This window comes from Camelus bactrianus, chromosome 13 (genome assembly GCF_048773025.1).
Source record: "Camelus bactrianus isolate YW-2024 breed Bactrian camel chromosome 13, ASM4877302v1, whole genome shotgun sequence".
NCBI classification, from domain to species: Eukaryota; Metazoa; Chordata; class Mammalia; order Artiodactyla; family Camelidae; genus Camelus; species Camelus bactrianus.
In genome coordinates, this window is record NC_133551.1 from 28,447,830 (window position 1) to 28,470,789 (window position 22,960).

The 22,960-nt window shown below is 38.4% G+C and overlaps 1 protein-coding gene across 2 annotated transcripts; it reads left to right on the plus strand.

The window, feature by feature from the left end:
* The first annotated feature begins 1,470 nt into the window (after positions 1-1,470).
* On the plus strand, positions 1,471-22,722 carry RPE65 (retinoid isomerohydrolase RPE65). Of its 2 annotated transcripts, XM_010963423.3 has the most exons (14): positions 1,471-1,481; positions 2,582-2,664; positions 4,373-4,523; positions 6,024-6,131; positions 6,235-6,376; positions 9,614-9,761; positions 10,952-11,033; positions 11,271-11,403; positions 11,512-11,651; positions 12,309-12,438; positions 18,643-18,757; positions 18,855-18,949; positions 19,060-19,171; positions 20,306-22,722. In XM_010963423.3, exons 1-14 carry the CDS (start codon positions 1,471-1,473, stop codon positions 20,455-20,457), a joined length of 1,602 nt encoding a protein of 533 aa, XP_010961725.1. In that variant the 3' UTR covers positions 20,458-22,722. The 2 variants fall into 2 exon arrangements, with proteins under 2 accessions (XP_010961725.1, XP_074233906.1); XM_074377805.1 differs by lacking the exon at positions 6,024-6,131.
* The last annotated feature ends 238 nt before the right edge of the window (positions 22,723-22,960 follow it).

Sequence of the window (22,960 nt, forward strand, 5' to 3'; positions counted from 1 at the left end):
AATGAGGTTTGGAGACCACCAGGCCAGTGATAATGCTCCAGGCACTACTATAGAATGGCTCCACTGGAGACACTATGATTGCTTTGGATGAATGGAGATACAACTGAGGCTGGGCACTGGATGCTACCACGATGACCTCTGCCCCTGCCTTTGGAGCCCAGGTGGAGCCCAGGTCACATACCTGCATCCTCACTGCAAGGCAGGCTGGGAAACTAGGCTGCTGTCATCTCTCTCTCGGGGAGTATTCAGATTAACAGTTATAACAGTTATATTATCAGATTAATGTTGAAGATGTTGAGAGTGAGTAGTTACAACCACTTACTAAATTTTATTTAATTTTTGATACCAATTATTTTTTAATTGAGATGTTGGTTTAAAATATTATTTAAGTTTCAGGTATACAAATAGAGATTCATTGTTTTTGAAGGTTGTACTCCATTTATAGTTATTATAAAATATTGACCATTTCTCTGTGCTGTGCAATATATGCTTATAGCTTATTTATTTTATAAATAATAGTTCATCTCCTACCCCTGTCTTGCCCCTCCTCCCTTAGTGGTTATCACTTATTAAATTTTAAATGGTTTAATGAGTTTCTCAAAAAGTGTTTAAGCTGTCAGCTGGTATAGTATGTATCTTGTCTGTGTCCAGGGATTCCTCTGGATGGTACCATGTCTGTGCTGACAAACAGCTGAAGCTTAGTAAAGGAGTATGGAAATATGAGTGAAAAAGTGTTGTTTGCTCTCTGAGTGCAAAAGCATACCAATGAACAAGGAAGGTGAGGTGGAGAGCATAGTCACAAGCAGAGATATGAATAGGGCTTCATTGCAGCAAATCAAAAAGACATTGCTGAAGTCCTCTGCCTGGTTGGAATTGGGCCCTGAATGGAGTCAATAAGGTGACCAGAGAGGGTTAGAGGTACTGCAGTTTGCTTCCGTAACACTCCATACATCTCCAGCCATAGCACTTACAAAATTCCATTGAGTAGCCTGTTTCTTGGTACTCTTGCACAGTTGCAAGAGATGTGAAATAGATTTTTTTTAAATGAGTAAGTGAATGAGGGAGAAGATGAAGACACAGAGGTGGCAGAGCGAAGTGGGCACCAGAGAATGGTGCCAGGTTCCGGTGGGGTGACCCGGATCAGCTCAGGCCTGATTCTAGCCACTCCCACACAGCTCCTTTCTTTCTAATCCACTTCTCATTCTCTTTGGGAAGGATTGAGGTCTCTGGAAAACAGCCAAAAAGCAATTAAGGGAACGGCCAGCCTGAATTAATGCTCAAGCATCAGGAGGATCTGAGCGCTGAAAGCCACTTCTGTTCCCCTCTCTCAGCTGAGGAGGGTGGGAAAGGGTTCCCAAAGCCGTAACTCCTTTTAGGGGGATTTAGAAGGCATATAAAGGCCCCTGGCTGAGGACTCGCTTCCTCATTCTGCAGTTGGTGCCAGAATTCTCAATCCTCCACTGAGAGAAAATGTCCATCCAGTAAGTATCTCTGGGAGATTTTTTTTAATGCTTTAGTGGGTTAATGGTAAGTGGGCTATTTCAAGAGCTCCTGAAGAGGATTGGTGACCTGTTTATGGTCTTGGTGGGGGGAGTTTCTTTCTATTTATATATTGAAGCAAATATCCAAAATTCAGGTCTGAATTACACTGGGATTTGGGTGGGTTAGAATGGGACTTGGAAGCAGTAGTGAGCATATGGGTGTCAATGAGGCAGACCTGGGTTCCACTCCTTGCCCATCCATTTCTTAGCTGTGTGATTTTGGGTAAATTACTTAACTTTTTGAAGTCTAGGCTTTTCCATATATAGAATGAGTAGTACTTACCCCATGGTGGTGTTGAGATATTTAAGTGAATGAATAGCATGCGAAGTTCTTTTTATGGTATGTGGCAGATAGTAAGTGCTTAATAAAAGATAACTATCATAATTAGGCAGTCTGGTCAGAGCTCTCATTCTAAGAAGTTATAAAATGGAGCCAAAATTAGGAGGCAGGAAATAAGCAAAAATATGAAAACTGAATCTCCTGGTCTGATTATTTTTAAAAAGTATTATAGCTCTTGGAAATTGGTGATGAAATGAGATGATGGGAAGAGATGATGGTACAATGTGGTTGAATAACAAAGGATGAGGTACTGACCCAAAACGCTGTGGTCTCCCAACTCATAGGAGGGAGAGGAATGAGACTGTTTTGGAGGTGAGCAAATGAACTATGCAGTAAGCTGAGAGTAGGGACAGGGCAGAATTATCTGTGGGAAGGAGACAGGAAGAGAAATGGTAACAGTGGGATTCATTGACTTGTCTTCAGAAATATGGGAAAATTGTAGAGGGCAAGTCCACTGTGACATTAAAAGGGGAGGTTATTTTCCCTGTAATCAAAGGAGGAGCACTGACCTGGGCCCCCTTGCCAACCTGATAAATTTCCACCCCCTCCCCCAAACACTGCGTGCTCCCAGCCTGGACTAGACTGGCAGTGTGTTCATGCATTAAGCAGAGAGCACCTTTTCTCCTGGAGCTCTGCCTCTGTCTCTGTGGAGTTCCCGAGATTCCACGTGGCCTTCTTCCTCATTATTCCACCATTTTAGAGTCGAGCATCCTGCTGGTGGTTATAAGAAACTGTTCGAAACTGTGGAGGAACTGTCCTCGCCGCTCACAGCTCATGTTACAGGTTGGTCTCACCTACCTTGAAGCCATCCTCTTTTTTGTTGCAATCTCTCTTCTCTGTCTCTTTATTCATTGGCATCTCTCAGCACAGCCTCCACCTGAGGGCTACAAGTAGAAGAATCTGGAGATTTGGGCTTTTTATATCAAGATCCCATTTCCTCTTTTCTTTATTTCTCAAATATAGGAAAATGCTACCTAACTGGAATTCCTGGACAGCTCGAACTATACCTTTGTCATTTTTAGACTGTCAGTCCTAGCTTAGTGCCTGGCACATAGTAAAAAATGTCCTATAAATGTCTATTCCATCAGTTTCAGCATAAATGAGGGCATGGTAACAAGCATCTGGGAATATGACAGTAAAGAGCGGTAGGTTTCATGCTTATTATATTAGAAGTTTTGGTTCTGGAGTTAGGCAGATGTAGGTGCTAATTGCAGCTCTATTATTTTAGTATCTGTTGACTCTTTCAACAAATTACTTAAACGTTCTGAGCTTCAATTTGTTTACCTACCATAAGCCAAATTATACCTCATAGGGATGTTGTGAAGATGAAATGAGATAATGTAAATAGAAAGATTTACCCAGTATTTGACACAAAGTGATGGTTGTTATAGTTGCTACCATTATCATTATCCAAAGTCACCATATAATTCATACAGCATCCTCGTTTGGACATGGTGTTATGGGAAGGACCAAAAGGCCGGGCAGGTCTCCTTCCTCCCAGTTGCCTCTTGTGCAGAATAGGAGGGGTGAGCCAAATGCTCTTTCTCAACTGTATTCTGATGCTAACAATCTAGGTTCTAGCAATCAAATTAATGGTGTGCCTTTTAGTTAAGCCATGCCTCCTTTTCAAGTTTTTATCAGAAATATAAATCCTTATCAAGTAGGCTACTGAAATGAGCTGTATGAAATAATACATTTGTTTAAAAGGATGCCAAGGATTAAGCAAACACTGCCAAACACTGCATTTTTTGAAGGATAAAAAGGTACAAACCTAACTGCTCAGACTGAAAGGCCTTAAGGCTTTCTTGTATACCCTCATTTTGCGGATGAGGACACTGAGGCCCAGAGATGGCACATGGAAAATTCTGTACCAGAATTCAGGCCTCTGATACCCAGCCCTTTGCACTCTGCTCCAGTAGGTTGACCTTCATCTGGACAATAGCCCATACTCTGAAAGGAATATAGCTTGAGATTTAAAAATAAACGAAGAAACAAACAAACAAAAACCAACAGTGTTCTTCTTGTTCCATTTAAATGGTTTGTTCTGTAGATACATATTTTTAGTATCTTGATCCCTGCTTCTAATTCATCCCTCCTACCCTTCACTCCATCAAAATATATTAAGAAATTTCAATTTTCTCTTAAAAGTTAGATGGTAAAAAGGCAGATGTATTGGTATCTGGAGAAATCTGCTAGATGGAAAATCCCATTCCCCTCGGGAGGCTTTTCCCTGTCCTCTTACAACCCTTTATCCAGACTCTGAGGTGTTGTCACATTTCCCACCATTTGGTTTCCTAATGAAAGGAGAGTCAGTCAGCAGGCATTTCCTAAGAGCTACCCTGCATGAGAGCTGGGAATGGAAATCACTGCCAGCTTTATAAAGAATAGGCTGCCCAATTGGGCGGCTAATATAATCACAGCTCTTTACCAGGGGTGAGCCAGCCAAGAGCAGGGGTAAGAAGCAAGGTTCTGTGTCTTGCCTTCATCACAGGCAGGATCCCCCTCTGGCTCACCGGCAGTCTCCTTCGATGTGGGCCAGGACTCTTTGAAGTTGGATCTGAGCCATTTTACCACCTGTTTGATGGGCAAGCCCTCCTGCACAAGTTTGACTTTAAAGAAGGACACGTCACATACCACAGAAGGTAAAGAACACTAGGTCCCACTCCCCCTCCTAGGGGTGGGGCCTAGCCTAGCTCCTCCCTCCATGTGCTTTTCAACCTCCTGAACCAAGAGGAGACTCTACACTCCCCTCCTCTCAGAATCCTGGGCCAGTGAGCCTGCATGGACGACTTGGAGCTGAATTATGTGATAAAAAAGCTAATAACTAGGACTTTGAGGTCTGACATGCCTGGTTTCAAATCCTATATCCTCTAGACACCATTTGCCAAGGTGAGTGAACTTTGGCAAGATGTTAATCTCTAATTCTTGGTTTTGTCATCTATAAAATGAGATAAATAATAGAATTTCCTTCAGGGTTCATTATAAGGATTAAAAGAGAATATGAGAACACAGTGCCTAGCACATAGGAAGCATTTAGTAATAATAATAGTTATTTTTATTATTATTAGACTATGGCTGTCTTGATTCCTTTCCTTTTTTATAATCAGAAAGGCCAATGGAAAGGAGGGAAAGGTGTCACAAAGAGGGCAAGACCAAATATGTCATCATAATACAAGAAAGAGTTGTTTTCTAAAACCAGGGGATTGTTGCTAAAAGGCTTGAACTCCAACTTCATTAGAAAGCTTCATTAACACTGCAATAAACACTGCAGTTTGTCTTATGCCTTAATATTAGAGCCTGTTACTGGCTTTGTTGATCACCACAGATTTCAGGCATTCTGAAGAAACATCAAAAGGAAAACTAAATGGAGACTTGAAGTAGTCAGGATAAGTTGGACTGTAATAAAAGAGAAACAGTTCAAGTCAAGCAAAAATTTCACTATGAAAGCATATTTTGGAGGTCAGACAAAGCCTTTATATGCCTTCTAAAGACTTTGGTACTTTTTCCTCTTCATGAAAGTGCAAAATCAGATTTTAATTGGCTCTCCACGTGAGAAATCCTAGGCAACATACGCCATCTAGTCTGGGATATGGTTCAGGAGGTCTGCCTGTGCAAGAGACTGGATTCAAAAATACCTTTCTTTAAAAGTAGCAAAATAAAATTTTAAATGTAAGAAAACTCAGCAGGGACACAAGGGAGATTGAAAGAAATATAACTCAGCACACCATGTTCCGTATTTCCCTGCTCAGTGTAGGTTGATGAGTTTTGGCTATAGGAAATCTGAGGTCCAATCTGGACTACCCATGGGGCTGCATGGTGTGATATGGAACATGCATGTTTTCCAGCTCTGGCAAACTTGAGTCCTAACCCAGCTCAGCCACAAAAGCCAATCACTTAATTTCTCTGAGCCTTGATTTCCTCATCTGTTACTGTGAAGTTTATAAGACATAAATTTAAGGTCATGGCACATTATCTCTTTCTCCCTTGGTCATCCCAAGAAAGTGACCTGATTCTTCATTCTTCATGTTATGGATTTATGATTCCAACTTGATAAGGGCACATGGAATGACCGTTCTAAACTCCACATGTACTGCATTCATTGTCCCTGTCTATGACTCTGTCCCATGTCTAATGTCCTTCAGGTTCATCCGCACTGATGCTTATGTACGAGCAATGACTGAGAAAAGGATCGTCATAACAGAGTTTGGCACCTGTGCTTTTCCAGACCCCTGCAAGAATATATTTTCCAGGTTACTGAAACCCAACTGCATGTTATTAAAGACATTTTACATTAGCCCTTTTCCTCTCATGGCTTGAAAGTTACTGGACTGAAAAATCCATTTGCTTCTGCAGGTTTTTTTCTTACTTTCGAGGAGTGGAGGTTACTGACAATGCCCTTGTTAATATCTACCCAGTGGGGGAAGATTACTATGCCTGCACAGAGACCAACTTCATTACAAAGATTAATCCTGAGACCTTGGAGACAATTAAGCAGGTAGGACACAGTGCTCAGAGGATATCGCTTAGGAATTTAGAATTTAGAATTAAGTCAACTGTGCGATTTGGTTAGAAGAATATGAGAGCCAGGTAGATTAGGTTGCAAATCCCTGCTTTGTCATCAGCTCCTAGCTGTGTGACATAGGGCAAACTTTGTTTCTCCATCTGTGAAATTTTAAACGTTTATTGTATGGAGTGGAGGAAAACTATATAAAATGCCTAACATATTTATTTGTGACACAAATATTTATTGAGTCTTTTTCACGTACCAGAACTTATGCTAGATGCAAGAGATACATCAATGAGTAAGTCAACACGGTCCCTGCCTTCATGGTTTTCATTGGCTAGCACGGAACTGGCAAGGACTGAGCGCTCAAAAAGTTGTAGCTGTTAATATTGAAAACCCTACTACTCATGGTTCCAGGCAAGTATATTGCACCAATTTGCCCCTACTTATAGACACTTCTTATTAAAATCAAAGCTATATTTTAAAGGAAAAGATGTAGAGAAAAATATAAGCAAATTCAGAAAGTGACAAATTTTGCTGAGAACTTTAGTCTCAATGCAGCATTCAGTAAAATAGATCTATATTATATTATTAAATAGAACTATTTGCAAGGTATTATTCTTATCTTCAGGAAGCTTAATATCTAGATGGAGAAATCAAACAAATACATTACTTAACAAATACAAATACAGGCAAACTCATAGGACACAATGTAATGAAAATCTACAAAAGTACAAAGAAAGATTACTTCTGGCAGTATTGGGAGATGTGAAGTGGGACAGATCAAGGAAGGTCTAAAAGGCTTGAATTTGAGTTAGAAGTTAAAGGGAAAACACAACTTCATTGAATTTAGAGAAAGAACATTTCAGACAGAAGGAGTACCAGGATCAAATGTATAGAGGTGGAAAAATGGATGATAATGAATAATTTATTTGGCTAGGTTTGTAGTATTCCTCAATGAAGGTGCATGCCAAGTCAAGGGGAATAGTGGGACATGGGGTAGGGCGAAACTAAAAGTTTGCATAATTGGCAAAAATTTGGAATAAGTTGTTTATCTGGTGGGAAGCCACTGAAAGTTTTTGTTCTGAGTAGGAGTGTAAGTAGAACTGTACTTTAGGATATTTAATCTGGAAGACATATTTAAACTATATTAGAGGGCAAAAGAGACAAGGGGTAGCTAGGAGACCAGGTGGAATTGAAGACCAGAACTAGAAATTCAGTGTAGTAGAAATAGAAAGGAAAAGCAGAGCCAACATCGAGTCTCAGCATCACAAGCTGATTTATAATTCCCAGCAGACTATTTACTAGCTTAACATACCTTCAGTGGCTCTTTCTTGGTTTTGATGCATGTTTGTAATCACACATGACTGTGTGTGTAGATCATTTAGAGAAGTATTGAAGATGAGTTTCTAAACCATCCATTTCACTTTGATAGTGAATCAGATTGCCATGGTAGTTTAACTGGAAGTGTGAAGTTCATGGTATGGTGCCAGAATAGACTTTATTAGGGGTCGGTTTCCATTGTGAGCACCATTATACCCTGACTTTGTGTAAAAATGTTATTTTAAAATTTTGAGATTTCATTTGTTTACTATTACTGAAATAGCCTCCTAACAAGTGCCTTTGCTTCCAGCCTGGTTCCCTTAAATACAGCTTCCTTAATTCAGTAAAAACAATTTTTTTTCCTAAAGTACAGGTATAAATATGTTACTCCATCTAGTGCACCTATAGTTTCCAAGATAAAGTTAAAGCACAGACCTCTGTGGCTGGACTATTTTTATTTCCTTCCACTGTGTGTGCCTTTCACTGCAGCTACTCTGAATGACTGGTGATCCCCAAGCGGTATTCACTGTTTCACAATTCTATGCCTTTGCATTAGGGTCTCCACCCCCTGGAACACACTGCCATCCTTCTCCATCTGGCTAGCTTTTACTTGTCTTTCAAGCATAAGTTGGAGTTATCACCTTTGGGAAGGCCTGCCTAATCTAATCTGGGCTAGATGGCCTTTTTTTACAGATACTGCTTTGCACTGACTGCATTGTATACCAGCTTATTGGTCTAATGCAGTGCTATCAAATCAATCTTTCTATGATGATGGAAATATTCTGTATCTGCTTTGTCCAAGTGCTGTTCAGCACTTGAGATGTAGCTAACATGACTGAGGAACTGAACTTGAAGTTCTCTCTAATTATAATTAACTTATATTTAAATTGCTCCATGTGATTACCATATTGGACAGCACAAATCTGGACTAAAGTTCTTGAAAGCGAGGACCATCTCTGTTTTCCCAGACCCTGGCACAGCGCCTGGCAGATAGAAGCTCAATGAGTACTTGATGAATGATTGAATTAATCAATGTCTTGCCTATTATTTAAATGAGGGTGCTAAAAATTCCCTGTGCTTTAAAACAAATTCTCCTAATCAAATAGAAAGAATTTTGGTTAGACAGATATATACTCCACCAATTATTCATTCAATAAATCTTTATTGAACAGGTTCCAGGTAGAAATTCTAGTGCTCTGCATCCTTAGATGAGTCACTTGACCTCTCTGATACTTCAAGTTCTCCTTATGTAATCTGAGGGGTTTGCACTAGATTTGTGCATTTGAATTTTTATGAGAACCAGATTGAATTAAAGTACTGAATCTTCTCTTCAAAAGTTTCCTTTAATTCCAGGAAGTTTATGGTTACCGTGAAGTCTATTTAAGATAAGACTTTCTATACTAGATGAATGCTGAAGTTCCTTTCAGTTCTAAATTCATACTATATGTAAGACACTGAATTTGATATTTATCTTGTCCCATATAAAATTGCCATCTTTATAAAATGAAAATTATTGACTATCAGTATACATTCAACGTAATTCAGTAAGGGGAATGTAAAGAAGTCTCAAGATTCAGATTCATCACTTTTTGAAGACAACCTGCATGTACAAAAGGAAAGTAACCAACCAGAGCAGTGTATGGTATACATCCATTGAAGAGTACAGTCAGGGAGAACTTGAAGATTTCAGAGGCATAAGGGTCAGCATGGGGGTCAGAGGCGAGCTCTTCACCAAAGATGGGATCTCAACAAACTTGAAAGTGGGTAGGACCCAGAGAGATAGAAAGAAAAAGGAAGTGCCCTTAGGGTGAGGGTGTACATGGAACGATGAGGTCAGACCTAGGGACCAAGGGTGTAATAACAGTCTTTTTCTTAACATGGATGACATCTGCTCTCTTTCCATAGGTTGATCTTTGCAACTATGTGTCGGTCAATGGAGCCACTGCTCACCCCCACATTGAAAATGATGGAACTGTTTATAACATTGGTAATTGCTTTGGGAAAAATTTTTCAATTGCCTACAATATTGTAAAGATTCCTCCACTACAAGCAGGTCAGTTTACCACTTTGACTCTTCTTAAAACAAGTATCTATATTGTGAGAAAGTTACTAGAAATACAGGATGTCAGATCAGAAATATCCAGATAGCACTATATGGACAGTTAAATTACTCTCAGATTTTAGGACAACTGCCCTCACCTTTAGCCTACCAGGGAACCAATGCCCAAGGGCAACTTAGAAGGAAATGACAACTTGAAAATACAGAAAGCAATTGGCCATGTTCTAGTCTGCAATGTTTCAAAGATGTAGTGTATATGTGGCTTTGATCATATAAGATTTAGATTCAAATCCAGCAAATATTTATTGAGCATTTATCCATATGCCAGGCAAAATTCAGATTTTCAACAAATATATGCGTATGTATAATAGCATATATACACATATATGAGTGTACTATATTTTGTGTATATCTAATTCCCAAAACTACAAACAAAATCTATTAAAGAATATTAAAACAGAAGCGAGTACTCTAGAATTCTCCATTCATCCTCCATTGATTGCCAGAAATTTGATAATGATCTTGATAATAGCAGTATTTGAATATATGTGGATTTTTGTTTAGTATTGCTTAGTATAATTCTCAAAGTATAGTCTCTGGACCAGCAGCATCACCTGGGAACCTGTTAGAAATACAAATCTTGAGCCCCACCTGAGGTCGACTGAATGAATCATTTTGGGGGTGGGCCCACCATCAGCATTTTCAGAAGCTCTTGAGGTTGTTTGATGCACACTAAAGTTTAAAGACACTGTCTTAGTAGTAAATAAACTCTAATGTGCTTAAGAAATATTGTACAGGGCTATTGACATAAACCCACAAACACTATACTTTATAGGGAACTTAAGAGGTTGTAAAAGGCATTCTGACCATTCTAAAATTTTGCCTTATTCCCCTGACTTAGAACCCACCTCCAGTTCTAAGACATGACTTCACTGTACTCTGCCCGCCACACACTATTTGAGTACACTTTTCCAAATCTGCTGCTATTTGGATTTTCCTGGGTGATTGCAGCTCCACGTGAAATTTCTCTAAGAAATGCCAGTGACTGAGAAAATGGAAATAAACTCTTTAAAAAAAAAATCAAGATCTGAAAATGTATTTCTTTGCTTGCATAAGCTGTTCTAAATGCTTTGTATTAAAAAAAAGAGGCTGTTCCACAGCCTTTTAAAACCACTTTATTTCAGACAAGGAAGATCCAATAAGCAAGTCAGAGATCGTTGTACAATTCCCCTGCAGTGACCGATTCAAGCCATCTTACGTCCATAGGTAACTTGAAGGCCTGCTATGAATCTTCAGGAAAACTCAAGTTTAAAGATCTGCTTTGCCTACCTTGATACCAATCCTGATCATGACACTTTCTTGCAGAAACCTAAATTTAAATGTAATTAATTTCATGTAGGCACTGTTGATTCATATAACTGAGCATACCTCATGTGTACATATTTCTCTGTGGTTTGAGAATCAGCCCTTCTTATTCACAAGTTTATTTCTGTTTCTGAACAGTTTTGGTTTGACTCCCAACTACATTGTTTTTGTGGAGACACCAGTCAAAATTAACCTGTTCAAATTCCTCTCTTCATGGAGTCTTTGGGGAGCCAACTACATGGATTGTTTTGAGTCCAATGAAACCATGGGGGTAAGCCATACATTTTTTTTTGTCAGGTTTCTGGTTCTGAAGATGTGTTTCATCATGCACACTCTTTTCCCTTTTAAATGCATCCAAATATTCTCCTCATTTTTCAAGGTTTGGCTTCATATTGCTGACAAAAAAAGAAAAAAATATCTCAATAATAAGTACAGGACCTCTCCTTTCAACCTCTTCCATCACATCAATACCTATGAAGATAATGAGTTCCTGATTGTGGATCTCTGTTGCTGGAAAGGGTAAGAAAGAACATGGGATAAATGTTACATCTCAAGTTGCTCCTGGAAAATAGGGGTTTGTCAAGAGATGCTGCCCTCAATACTTAATATGAATTACATCTAAAAAAGCAAGAAGGATGCTTAAGTCACAAAATATAACTGAAAAAGCAGTAGGGAGTTTAGATAATCAGAAACACTCACAAACTGAACATCAAAACCACGGCTAATGATAGAAAACTGATCAAGTCCATGAACCAGACCTGAAAATAAAAGGTCTGTGACTTGATGAATGAATTGAAACTTAACTTCAACTCAAACTTGACAAGATCCCTTGGAGGGACTTGAAGTCCACCCACTCTGGGTTTGGGAAAAAGAGGCATGCTTTCTTCAGAACAGCAAGTCACTAAGAAGACAGTATCCCCTAAAGACACAGACAGAATAGTGGTGGGGAATCAGAACAGAAAGTATCAAAGGCAGCTGTTGTATAAACATATCCATGAGGCAGGATTCTTTTCTCTACCCAGCGTAGGCAGGAGAAGTGGCTCCAATATACCTCCGTCATTAGTTTTCTGGGTTAGCGACTAAAGAACAGGCAAGCACTTGTGCTTTTAAAAGGCATGAATCATGTCTCTAAGAGTATTTGTAATTGTCCTCATGTTTGACTTCTTATTTTTGCAGATTTGAATTTGTTTATAATTACTTATATTTAGCCAATTTACGTGAGAACTGGGAAGAGGTGAAAAAAAATGCCAGAAAAGCTCCCCAACCTGAAGTTAGGAGATACGTACTTCCGTTGAATATTGACAAGGTAACTGCCCTCTACAGAGATTTCAGATATAATCGGAAAGTTTAATCTCTCTCAGGAGTTTTTCTCCTGCTGTATGTTTATACATAAAGTCTTGAAATTTCACAGCTGGAAGGAACTTTAAAAATTAACTAATTCAACTCCCCTCATTTTACAAATGAAGAAACTGCAGCTCAGAAGAGTGACATGACTTAGCAATATCCAACTGTGCAGAGCCAGAATGAAAGCCAGGTTTTGTCTCTAAATCTGCTGTTCTTTTATTTACAAAATCTTTCTAAAATATGCTTTCTCAGATAACACAGACTACTGATTCTTGGGATCCTTATCAATAATATAAATAATTTAATTTAAATAGCTTGAAAGTATAGAGAACTGGAGAATCAGAAAGTGCCCTTGTAGGGAAATCAGTCTGTTATTCTGGTTTCTACTAACTCTGAAAATATCACTAGAGGATAAACATTATCAACAGTCTTCTACAGTCATCTCTTTATTTCTACTTTTTCTTCCCTCCATTCAGTGAGTGTCTTTTTAAAATACCAGAGTAATATCAGGAGTTTTTAGTGTGATAAAAATGCCAGTCAAAATTTTAAAAATAATAATTTTTATAGTAGATACATGAACATACATTCTTATTTATGTATATATGAGATATATATATATATACACACACAAAAGTAGTTGAGGCAACTACATGGAATGTAAAACATTGTACCCAAGGCTTAGATTAGATACAGTGGAAAATAAACCCAATTTAGAACTAGACACTACTGCTCTTAAGCAAGCTTGTAAACTCTAGAATGAGAAAGGAGAAGATTGACGTGGGGCATTATAATTAGGTAAATGCGCTTCTACAAAGGCAGGGAGGAGTTAAAAAAAGCAAAACTTACTATGGAAATGTAAAGTAATTGCTGAGGCTAGTACATTAGGAGCATATGGGGGATGGGCATTGGACAGAGGGACTGGAAACATAGGTTAGAATGATATTGTATGGAGCTTTATAAGCCTTTGGAGGTTATGTAAATAATAGGGCACCACTGAAGTATTTTAAGTGTGTGTATAGGGGGTGGAGTATGTGTGATATGATTGGATCTGAATTTCAGAAAGTTCACTCTGGGATCACGGAGGATAATTTGAAAAGTGAGGAGTCTAGAAGTTAGACGCTGTACCAGAGGACTAATGCAATAGGGCAAGTAAAAGAAGATTAATCTGAATTAAGAAAGTGGAAACAGAGGAATAAAGGAAGGTATGAAGTTGAGAAATATTCAGGAGGTAGAATCAGCAGGAGCTGGTGTCTAACTGCATGTGAAGGGGTAATGGAGAGGAAGGATTTCTGAACTACCTCCAGATTTCTGCTTTGAGTGGTTGAGTGGGTGATGGTACAATTAATTGCGTTTGAAACAGGAGTAGAAGGCGTTAGTTTTCAGGAAAAGGAGTAAGATTTATTGTATACATGTTGAGTTTAAGGTACCCACTGGTCATTTCAGCAGAAATGTTCAATAGGCAGCTAGTATACATGGATCTGGAGCTCTAAAGGGAAATTGTGGTGAGCGATCGGTGGTCTGGATATCTTAAACCCCCTTGCTTTCCCCTTAGGGAGCACATCTCTGGTGTGTAGTTGAATGCCCATAAAATACCAAATGGATGAGTCAGTTGATTTTAGTAAACTCTTGTTTTACTAGTAATGGTTAAATCACAGTCATCTTTAAATTACAGAAATAAAATAAGATCATTTAATTCACATGTCCCTTGCCTCCCTCTCTCCACATTCCAGAAAGGAGAAAAAGGAAGGTTTCTTTTAAAGTATAGTCATCACTGCCTGAAGAAAGACTACCCAGTTATAGAATGCAGAACTTCAGTGATGATGGAGAATGTCGAATGTTACCCTAGACTGTGTCTTCTGTTTCTTCCAATAGTTATTAATTAACCACTATAACATGGCATCATACTAGTTGCTTCAGTGGGTACATCAGTAGAATGAAAGTCATTACCTAGTGTGGTAGGGAGAAGGAAGGAGATTCAGTGATGATAACGCATGTCAGCATGAGTACTGTGAGAGGGATATAAATTGCTTTGGCTATTAAGAGAATGGGACAGTCATACTTGTTTGGAGAGATTTATGTAACACAGTCATTTGCCATATTTTGGCAGAAGGGATGGAATTGAAGCAGATCAATGGAAGACAATAGGAATAGTTTAAGGAAAGATAGAGAAGTGGGGAAGGCCAGAAAAACAGAGGGAACTGATTACAATCCAACCGATTAGACTAAGCAAAAGCAGAGGAATAAATGGGGGGAAAGGCTTTAAAAGAAAGTAGGTAGGTAAACTTTTAAGGCTTTCAGACCAAGCTAAGAGGTTTGTACTCTATTTGGCAGGTGATGGGAAGACAGTTAAGGTTTCTGAACAGAAGAAAACCATATTCAGAGCTAGTGGAATGGGTATCAAGTGTACTGACTCTTACAGTTGTCTCTACTACTAAATGTCTGTCTTCTCCGAGCAAGTCACTCAGTGAGCAGGTTACTCTAAAATCCAGTTGCCTGCTCTGAAACCTGAATAAATTGAACTAAATAATAACTAAGGCCATTTTCAGCTTTGATTTTCTAAAATAAGGCTGTGTTGTATGTAAGTAGTATTGGAAGCGAGGAAAGGAGGGAGCTAGGGACCTGGGTAGGTAACGATTAAAATCACTCAGGTGAGAGAAAAATGTAGTGGTAGTAGGAAAAGAAAGACAAAAGTTCCTACAGGTGGAATAAACAGATCTTGTATGTTATTTTATACATATGCAGATATATCAATAGGATAGACTCTCAGAAGTGAGATTGCTGGGTCAGGGGAGAAATGGGTCTGTTTAAAAAAATAGTGAGGAGTGAGAGTGAAAAGGGGGAACTAGTTTGTGAAGGAAAGCGAAGATAACGTTACAGATTTCTTACATAAAAAACCTAATTTAATAATAGATAAAATATAAGACAGAACAGGGTAAAATCATTACAGTTACAGTCACATTGGTAACATGTTCGACATCGACATTTGAACGTATTGCATGCATATACAACACATATGTATCCATACACACAGCATCTCACAAAAAGCCATTCCTTTCTTTGCTCCTCGCCTCCTCCCATCCTTTCCCAATCCTGCAAATCGTTCATGATTTCCTCTAACTTCATAGTACATCACCAGAAAAATTCCCTCTACCCTCTGCTCAGAATGTTCCCTGCACCTTCTTTCTTTTACCAAAATCTGACACTCTCTCAAGGACACTGGTCTCTTTGGCAACAATTTCCAGGCAGTTTCTCCTCCTACAGCCCTTGTACTGCTGGGCCTCGGGGTGGGGCAGGTATCCTCTTTATTCCACTTTGTTGCTTCCAGACCATTGTTTCTTCCACCCACCCTTAAAATCTTCCAATTTTAAGTCTCATTTCAGCTAATTATATAGCCAAGTGGTATGTATACATATACACACCCCTCATTATCGTTGTCACCTACTAATCACCCTCCGTCTCCCTTCTGACTCAACACCACACTCCCCTGATCTGCTCCTGACTCTTAGCGATTTCAGTGTGTACATCCTAGGTGATTATTCCAACAGCCTGGTCTCTCAGTTCCTTGACCTTTTCCACTGATTCTGTCTTCCATTCTATCTCAGCCACTCACTCCCCCACCCAGTCACACAACTGACCTTGCTAGTACCCTTGGCTGTGCTTCTACTATAACCTTAGTTTCATACATGACATGTTCTGACTACTACTGCTTACCTTTCCAGATCACCTACCCTATTGCAGTTCCCCCCAGGAACCTCCAATCTATTGAACCTACTGCCTTCTCACCACCCCTCACTCTCTTGAGGATTTACCATCCCTCCTGATTCAATTAAAGTTTCATGATCAATAATTGTAATCACCCCCTTGAATAGGTCCTCATTTCTCTTTTGTCTTTCTTTCTTTGTAGAACTCATTGGTCAAAATCACAATCCTAATTAAGTTCAACTCTCCACCCACTACATGCTTGTACCTCTAAGGCTGAAATTAAGTGCTAAAAACACACAATTGTGTTAATTGGCCCACTTTTAAATTCATGACCACCAACCCCCTTGCTGCATTTCCCAGCTTCATTTTCCTAATTAAATATTTCACACCCTCCTCTCTTTAAACTTCTAACACCTCCCACCTACACATTTATACTCAGCTGATGGCTCTGCTTCCTATTTCACTGAAACAAATGAAAGAAATCAGAAAAGAATGTAGACTCCTGTCACCACATCTACCCACCCACCAGCGTCTGTACTCAAACTGAATGACCCATCATCCTATTCATAACTAGTCTTTCCTGTTGTCCCTCACCCACTCAAGGGACAGTTCTCCCCCTCTCTCATATGCAGTTCTCTCCCACTGCCTCATATATTGTCACTCTCCTCCCATTTTCATTAGATCACTCATATCACGCTATTGGTTTACCCTCTTATAAAATCCTTCTCTTGACTCCTCTTGCCCCACCAGCTATTATTCCCTCAGTCCTCTCTTGGAGACCCCTTAATGTTGGAGGGCACCAGAACTCAGCCCTTCGTTCTAGCTTCTACTTGTTCATTCACTCCCTTTGTAAAAACTCTTGCTTTAAAGCAGCCTTCACTTACATTTCCAACTTTCCTCCCAACTCAAGGTTCTTATATGCCACTGTCAATGCCATGTCTCTATTTTGATGTTCAATAGACATCTCAAGCTTATTAAAACAAAACCTAAACTTTTCCTGTTCCTCTACCAAAAAAAATGTACCCCACCTTCAGTAACCCCTGTCTTTGTTGTGACAACTCCAACTTTTAATTGTTCAGCCCAAACACCTAAGACTCCTCTCCTAATTTCTTGCCTCTTCCGCATCCCATATCCTGTCTATCCAGAAATCCTCTTGGCTTTACCTTCCACTTCTCTCTGACTTCAATGCTTCTAGCCTAGTCTGAACCATTGTTTTCTTTTGACTGGACTACAACAAGACCAACTGGTTTCCCTGATTTCATTCTTGCATCTCCCCTACTCCCAAAGATGATCTCAACAAAGCAGTCAGTGATTCTTTTAAAAATAGATCATAACATTCCACTCCTCTGCTCAGAACCCTCCAATGGCTTCCCATCTCTCACCCACAGAAAAAAAAAACAAGCCTTCACCATGACCTGTAAGGGTCTCTGCAATCTGTCCTCCTCTCTTGCTCTTCTCCCCGGTGCTCAGTCAGTGCAGCCCACTGGTCTCTTTAATGCTCTTCGGGCACCTTTGGCATACTCCTACCTCAGGCCATTACAGTTTGTTCTCTCTGCTCAAGTGCTCTTCCCCAGATATCTGCATTGCTAGCTTCCTCATCTCCTACAAGTTTTATCCCATATGTCACCTTTTCAATGAGGCCCACCCTGACCACCTACTAAAATGATTACTCACCTACCCTTCATACTTCTTAACCCCCCTACTCTGCTTTATTTTTTCTCTCCACATTCATGATGCACCAAACACTTTGTCTATTAATTTTATGTATTGTTTTTGTCCCCAAACTAGAATGTAAACTTCATGAGGACAGGAACTCTGTTCTCTGAAATATCCCAAATGCCTAGAATAGAGTCTAGCACAAAACAGTACTCAAATATTTGATGCAGGTATTACTAAATGAATATGTTCTTTGAAAGAGCTCATGATATCCATTCCTTTCATAAAATAATCTGAAAAGTCACATGGGGACAGTACGGATGACAAGAGGTCTTATAAAATGTCTGGTCCAGTAGTTTTTTCTTTTTTCTTTTTTTTTGACAATGTAAATTTATGATTTTTTTTCAAATAACATCAAAATATATCCTAGCTATAAAGGAGATCAACACTGTATGGATCCCTAGAGGCTGAAGTCCTTGTTGTTCTGCAGAAAAATACTGTTTTTCTCCAGAGCCCCATCCTCAGAACCCGAAGTTTTCTTTGAGGACAGTCTCATTTCACATGTGAGAAGACTGAGGGCCCAGTGATATGATTTCCTGGTGATACACAGCCAGCAACTGACGTGGACACGGACGGCTTTCCCAGTCATGTTCCTGGGCTCATCCTTCTAGAGTTTTCTGCACTACTTATCCCTACGTGTTGACTTAGGAAGTGAAGAACTCAGGAGACAAAACTTGGGAAGACAGAATTTATGGCTGCTTGATTTTTCTTCCCTGCTCACTGAGGTTTCTGTTACCCTCTTTCTTAGGCTGACACAGGCAAGAATTTAGTCACACTCCCCAACACAACTGCCACTGCAATTCTGTGCAGTGACGAGACCATCTGGCTGGAACCTGAGGTTCTCTTTTCAGGGCCTCGCCAAGGTGAGATGCTTTAGGAAAAACCTCACATGAGAGAGAACAAAATGTTCCATTCAGAGAGATTAACTAAGTTTTCCTAAGCATGTGCTCTATTTTGTAGCATTTGAATTTCCTCAAATAAATTACCAGAAGTATGGTGGGAAACCTTACACATATGCATATGGACTTGGCTTGAATCACTTTGTTCCAGACAGGGTAATTAATCCATCTTCCTAATATTCAAATAGTACTTTAAGTCATATGCTAGTCAAGTAAAGGATATTGACTGACTGACTGATTGATTGATTTTTCTTTCTTACAAGCAGCTCTGTAAGCTGAATGTCAAAACTAAAGAAACTTGGGTGTGGCAAGAGCCTGATTCATACCCCTCAGAACCTATCTTTGTTTCTCACCCAGATGCCCTGGAAGAAGATGATGGTAATGAAAGTAATAGATGTGTCTGAACACTCTCTTTCTATTGGAGTTCATATAGTTAGTTCACTAAAGAGTTATGTTGATTAATCCCTAAAGTTTAGAAATAATGCTTTATACTATTCAGTGGGACAGCACTAAAGAATTTAAACTTATTTGAAAATAAGTTTTACCTTGTGGCCAACTTTCATTGATTAATATTGAAAAAATGCTGAAGCACCATCTGGTGCCATGATGAAACATCGATGTCTGCTATAGATGAGGGAGAAGGGGAGGAAGAAGGAGCAGCATGAATTCTAAGGTTTTGCCTTTCCTGCCCTGGATACAGTTCTGCAAGGGGATAGAGTTCTAAGGAGGGAAATTGAGTATTCTAACAGATCCAAGAGAATGAGAAGGAGGCTTTGTGGTTCTGGCTTTGGTTTTCTCTTTCAGTAAGCTGGGGCTAGAAAAGGATCCAGAGCAACAGCAACTCGGTTATAAAGCATCAGTCTTAGTGAATTATTGATTAGCTGGGACAAGGAGGTGGGTCATACTCTCTGGGAGTGAAATATGCAAAACCACAGAGAAATGAGTAAAATAAAGAATGGCAGACCCATTTTATGCCAGTGATTTTACACATACAGCCCATCCAGTCAAAACTGCAAGAGTTGTTATTTTGTTTGAAGGAAGTAAGCTAGGTCTTGGCAATTATAGAAATAGTATACCTTACTGTTTCCAAAGTATTTTAATATATATTTTCACTTGATTGTCACAAAATTTTTTTGCAGTAGGTAGAGTAGACATTAAATCTTATAATATAGCTAAAAAGATCCAGTCATTCAGTAAGAATTTAATGAATACTTACTATGTTCTAATCATTATAGTAGGCTATTGGGATACAACAGTGGGCAAGACAGATATGGTCACTTCCTTCTTAGAGCTTGCAGTCTAGGGGACATGAAGAGTTTAAAAGACCGTTTCAGGGTGGTCACATAGCCAGGTGGTGGAAGAGTCAGAACAAGATATCAAGTCATATGGTTCTCTTTATTTGTCAATGTAACACTTCTTGTATTATTTCAATGACAATCTATTTCTCTGGACTTTTCTTTCTTTCTTTCTTTCTTTCTTTTTTTTCTTTATTTATTAACTTCTGCTTAACAGGTGTAGTTCTGAGTGTGGTGGTGAGCCCTGGGGCAGGACAAAAGCCCGCTTATCTCCTGATTCTGAATGCCAAGGACCTGAGTGAAGTTGCCAGGGCTGAAGTGGAGATTAACATCCCTGTCACCTTTCATGGACTATTCAAAAAATCCTGAGCACATTCTAGTGTTTCTACATTCTATATGTTTCTGGTGACAAAGCCCAGAAAAACAAGTCAGGTCTGCAATCAAATTCTGTTCAGTTTTAGCCCACTAATATGTAAGGGTTTTAACTTGCAGATGCACACAATTTCATAGTGTTTTACAGAAAGCACAGAGTTGAGTAAGCAATTCCTTAAAAAAAAAAAGTACATATTTAGATAATCTTACTTTCTTTGTGAGACAGGCATATCATAACAAAAAAAAAACTCTATATATTTACAATCAAATAGAAAATGATGTGGATTTATTAAACTTTTTTATTCCTATTATAAAACTGTATTTTAGATACCTATCTGCTCCAGTTATTTTTTAACATTTAAAAGCCAAAGTCCTCTACACCTGATATTTATGTGGCTTTGCTGAGTCAATGCAGTATCTTACGAAAAGGCTTAATTACTAAATGTCAAACCAAATTTTTTTCTCAAGCCAGGGACTATCACCTAAGAGTAATCTTGTAGTTCTGTGCATATATATATATAATTGTTCCAAGATTCTAAAGTTTTATGAACTTTAACATTTCCATTTAATCTAAGCAATTGCTACTATTTTTGATTTTACAATGAGGAAACCTATCTCTAATCCACTGAGAGCTCTCAACCAACTAACATCTCAGAAATTAAGTTACCTATTAAAAGCTTACATAATATCAAAGCAATTACATATAGTAGTGACTGTAATTTTTTGAAAAATTGAGCATAAAATACTTACAAATACAGTTTCTACTGAAAATCAGATTATTGGATAATAATGTAGGGGGGTTATGCTTTGCTGTTTCTTCTGTTTAATTATATTTAAGAACTGTGTAATCACCTGACTGAAGAGAAAGAGAAAGTGAAAAAAGAGAAAACATTGTCATTAATATTCAGATATTAATATATTTTAAGCACTTTTGTTTTTAAAATTTTTCTCTTCAAGCTACATTTTGATATTGCCAAAAACTGGAGATTGACAAAAGTTTTTACTCTATATCTTACTCCTGGTATCTATTTTATGCTCAAAAGTATTACATATCATTGTATTTAAGATGATTGGCACTGTGTTTGACTAAGTAAAAATAGCTTGAAAGAACAGACTGACTAGGGTAGTTGATACATTTGATTTCTTTAGATAAAATGTAAACTCATTTTTTAAAATTATAAATACTCATTAAGACATACTTTTCAAGGAAAATATAAAATTATAGAAAAGTGGAAATTATAAAGTAAAATCATACAGAGCTCATCTAAGCTTAGCTACTGTTCTTTTCCATCATGTTCTCCCCCGTGGATTTTTAACATTATTGTTGTTTCTTTGTGGCTAATTTCTAGATAGAACTAGATATTCTGAAAAGAAAAAAGAAAAATGCCAGAAAATAACATGGAACATGTGACTATAGATAAACATCAGTCTGTTGTTTTTTGTCTCTAGACATGGCACATGAACATAATTTCACAAAGAAGGCTATTTATACATGTCTTTTTAAAATGGAAAATAAATTACTGAATAATTACTAAATTTTATACTTATTTAAGTCTTGAAATTTAAGAGAATTCCTAAAACTTTTACTTCCTACACTTGCCAATCACTCCCTGCCTTCTTCCCATTAATTTTTCATAAGCAAGTCTGGCAATTCAGTGTGCCTGGTTCTCCTGCTGTTGCAGGATCCCATTTTGAGCCCTGTGCTCTGTGAAGACCACCACAATGTTAAGAAGGGAGAGAGGCAGATCTGACTAAAATAGCATTCTGTCAACACCATTCCACCAAAATTGGAACTGTCTGTATAATCATTGCTATTATTATACCAAGAAGGCTTAGGAGCTGCTTTTCAAGAGCAAAGATGGAATATGAGCTTTAAAAATTTAAATTAGAATAAGAGGGATTTAAGTCAAGCAAGAAGGATTAACTTGGAAATTCAGATTGAAAAAATTAAAGAACTTGGTTTCTAAGAAACAGAGTTATCATTTGGGGGATCTAGAAAATCATGTCCCATCTATAAACAAATAAATCTACTTTAAGAGAAATTTTCTACTGAATAAAGACAAATAAACCCATTAATAAGTAGTTATTTTTAAAATAAGTTGTTTGGAGTCAACTTTTTTTTCCATTTGGGGAAAACATATTCGTCATATCTAAGGAGAAAGGATAATAAAACCTTTGACAATGTCAAAAAATAATTAATAACTAATAACTGCCTCATGCAGGCAATCCAGACAGAGTCTCTGTACTATGGTATAAACCAGAAAAGATCAACAGACAGCAAAGGCAGCTACTTTATGAGAATTCTGTGGCAATATTATTCCATCATTTCACAGTCTGCCTGAAGAATAAAATTCAGTGCTTTCTTCTGTAAACCTGATAAGAATGATCAGTGTTTAGGTTTACAGAGAAAAGATCACCTAAGGAATTCCCCAAGGAACACCAAATCTGGTACAGTTCAGTCTCAATGGCAAAACAAGCCCTGAAAGACAGGAAGAAAGAA

Coding starts and splice junctions, on each gene's coding strand:
- RPE65 (XM_010963423.3), top strand. Junction 6,132..6,234: donor TGCAAGAATATATTTTCCAG/GTTACTGAAACC, acceptor TTGCTTCTGCAG/GTTTTTTTCTTACTTTCGAG. Junction 11,652..12,308: donor GATCTCTGTTGCTGGAAAGG/GTAAGAAAGAAC, acceptor TTATTTTTGCAG/ATTTGAATTTGTTTATAATT.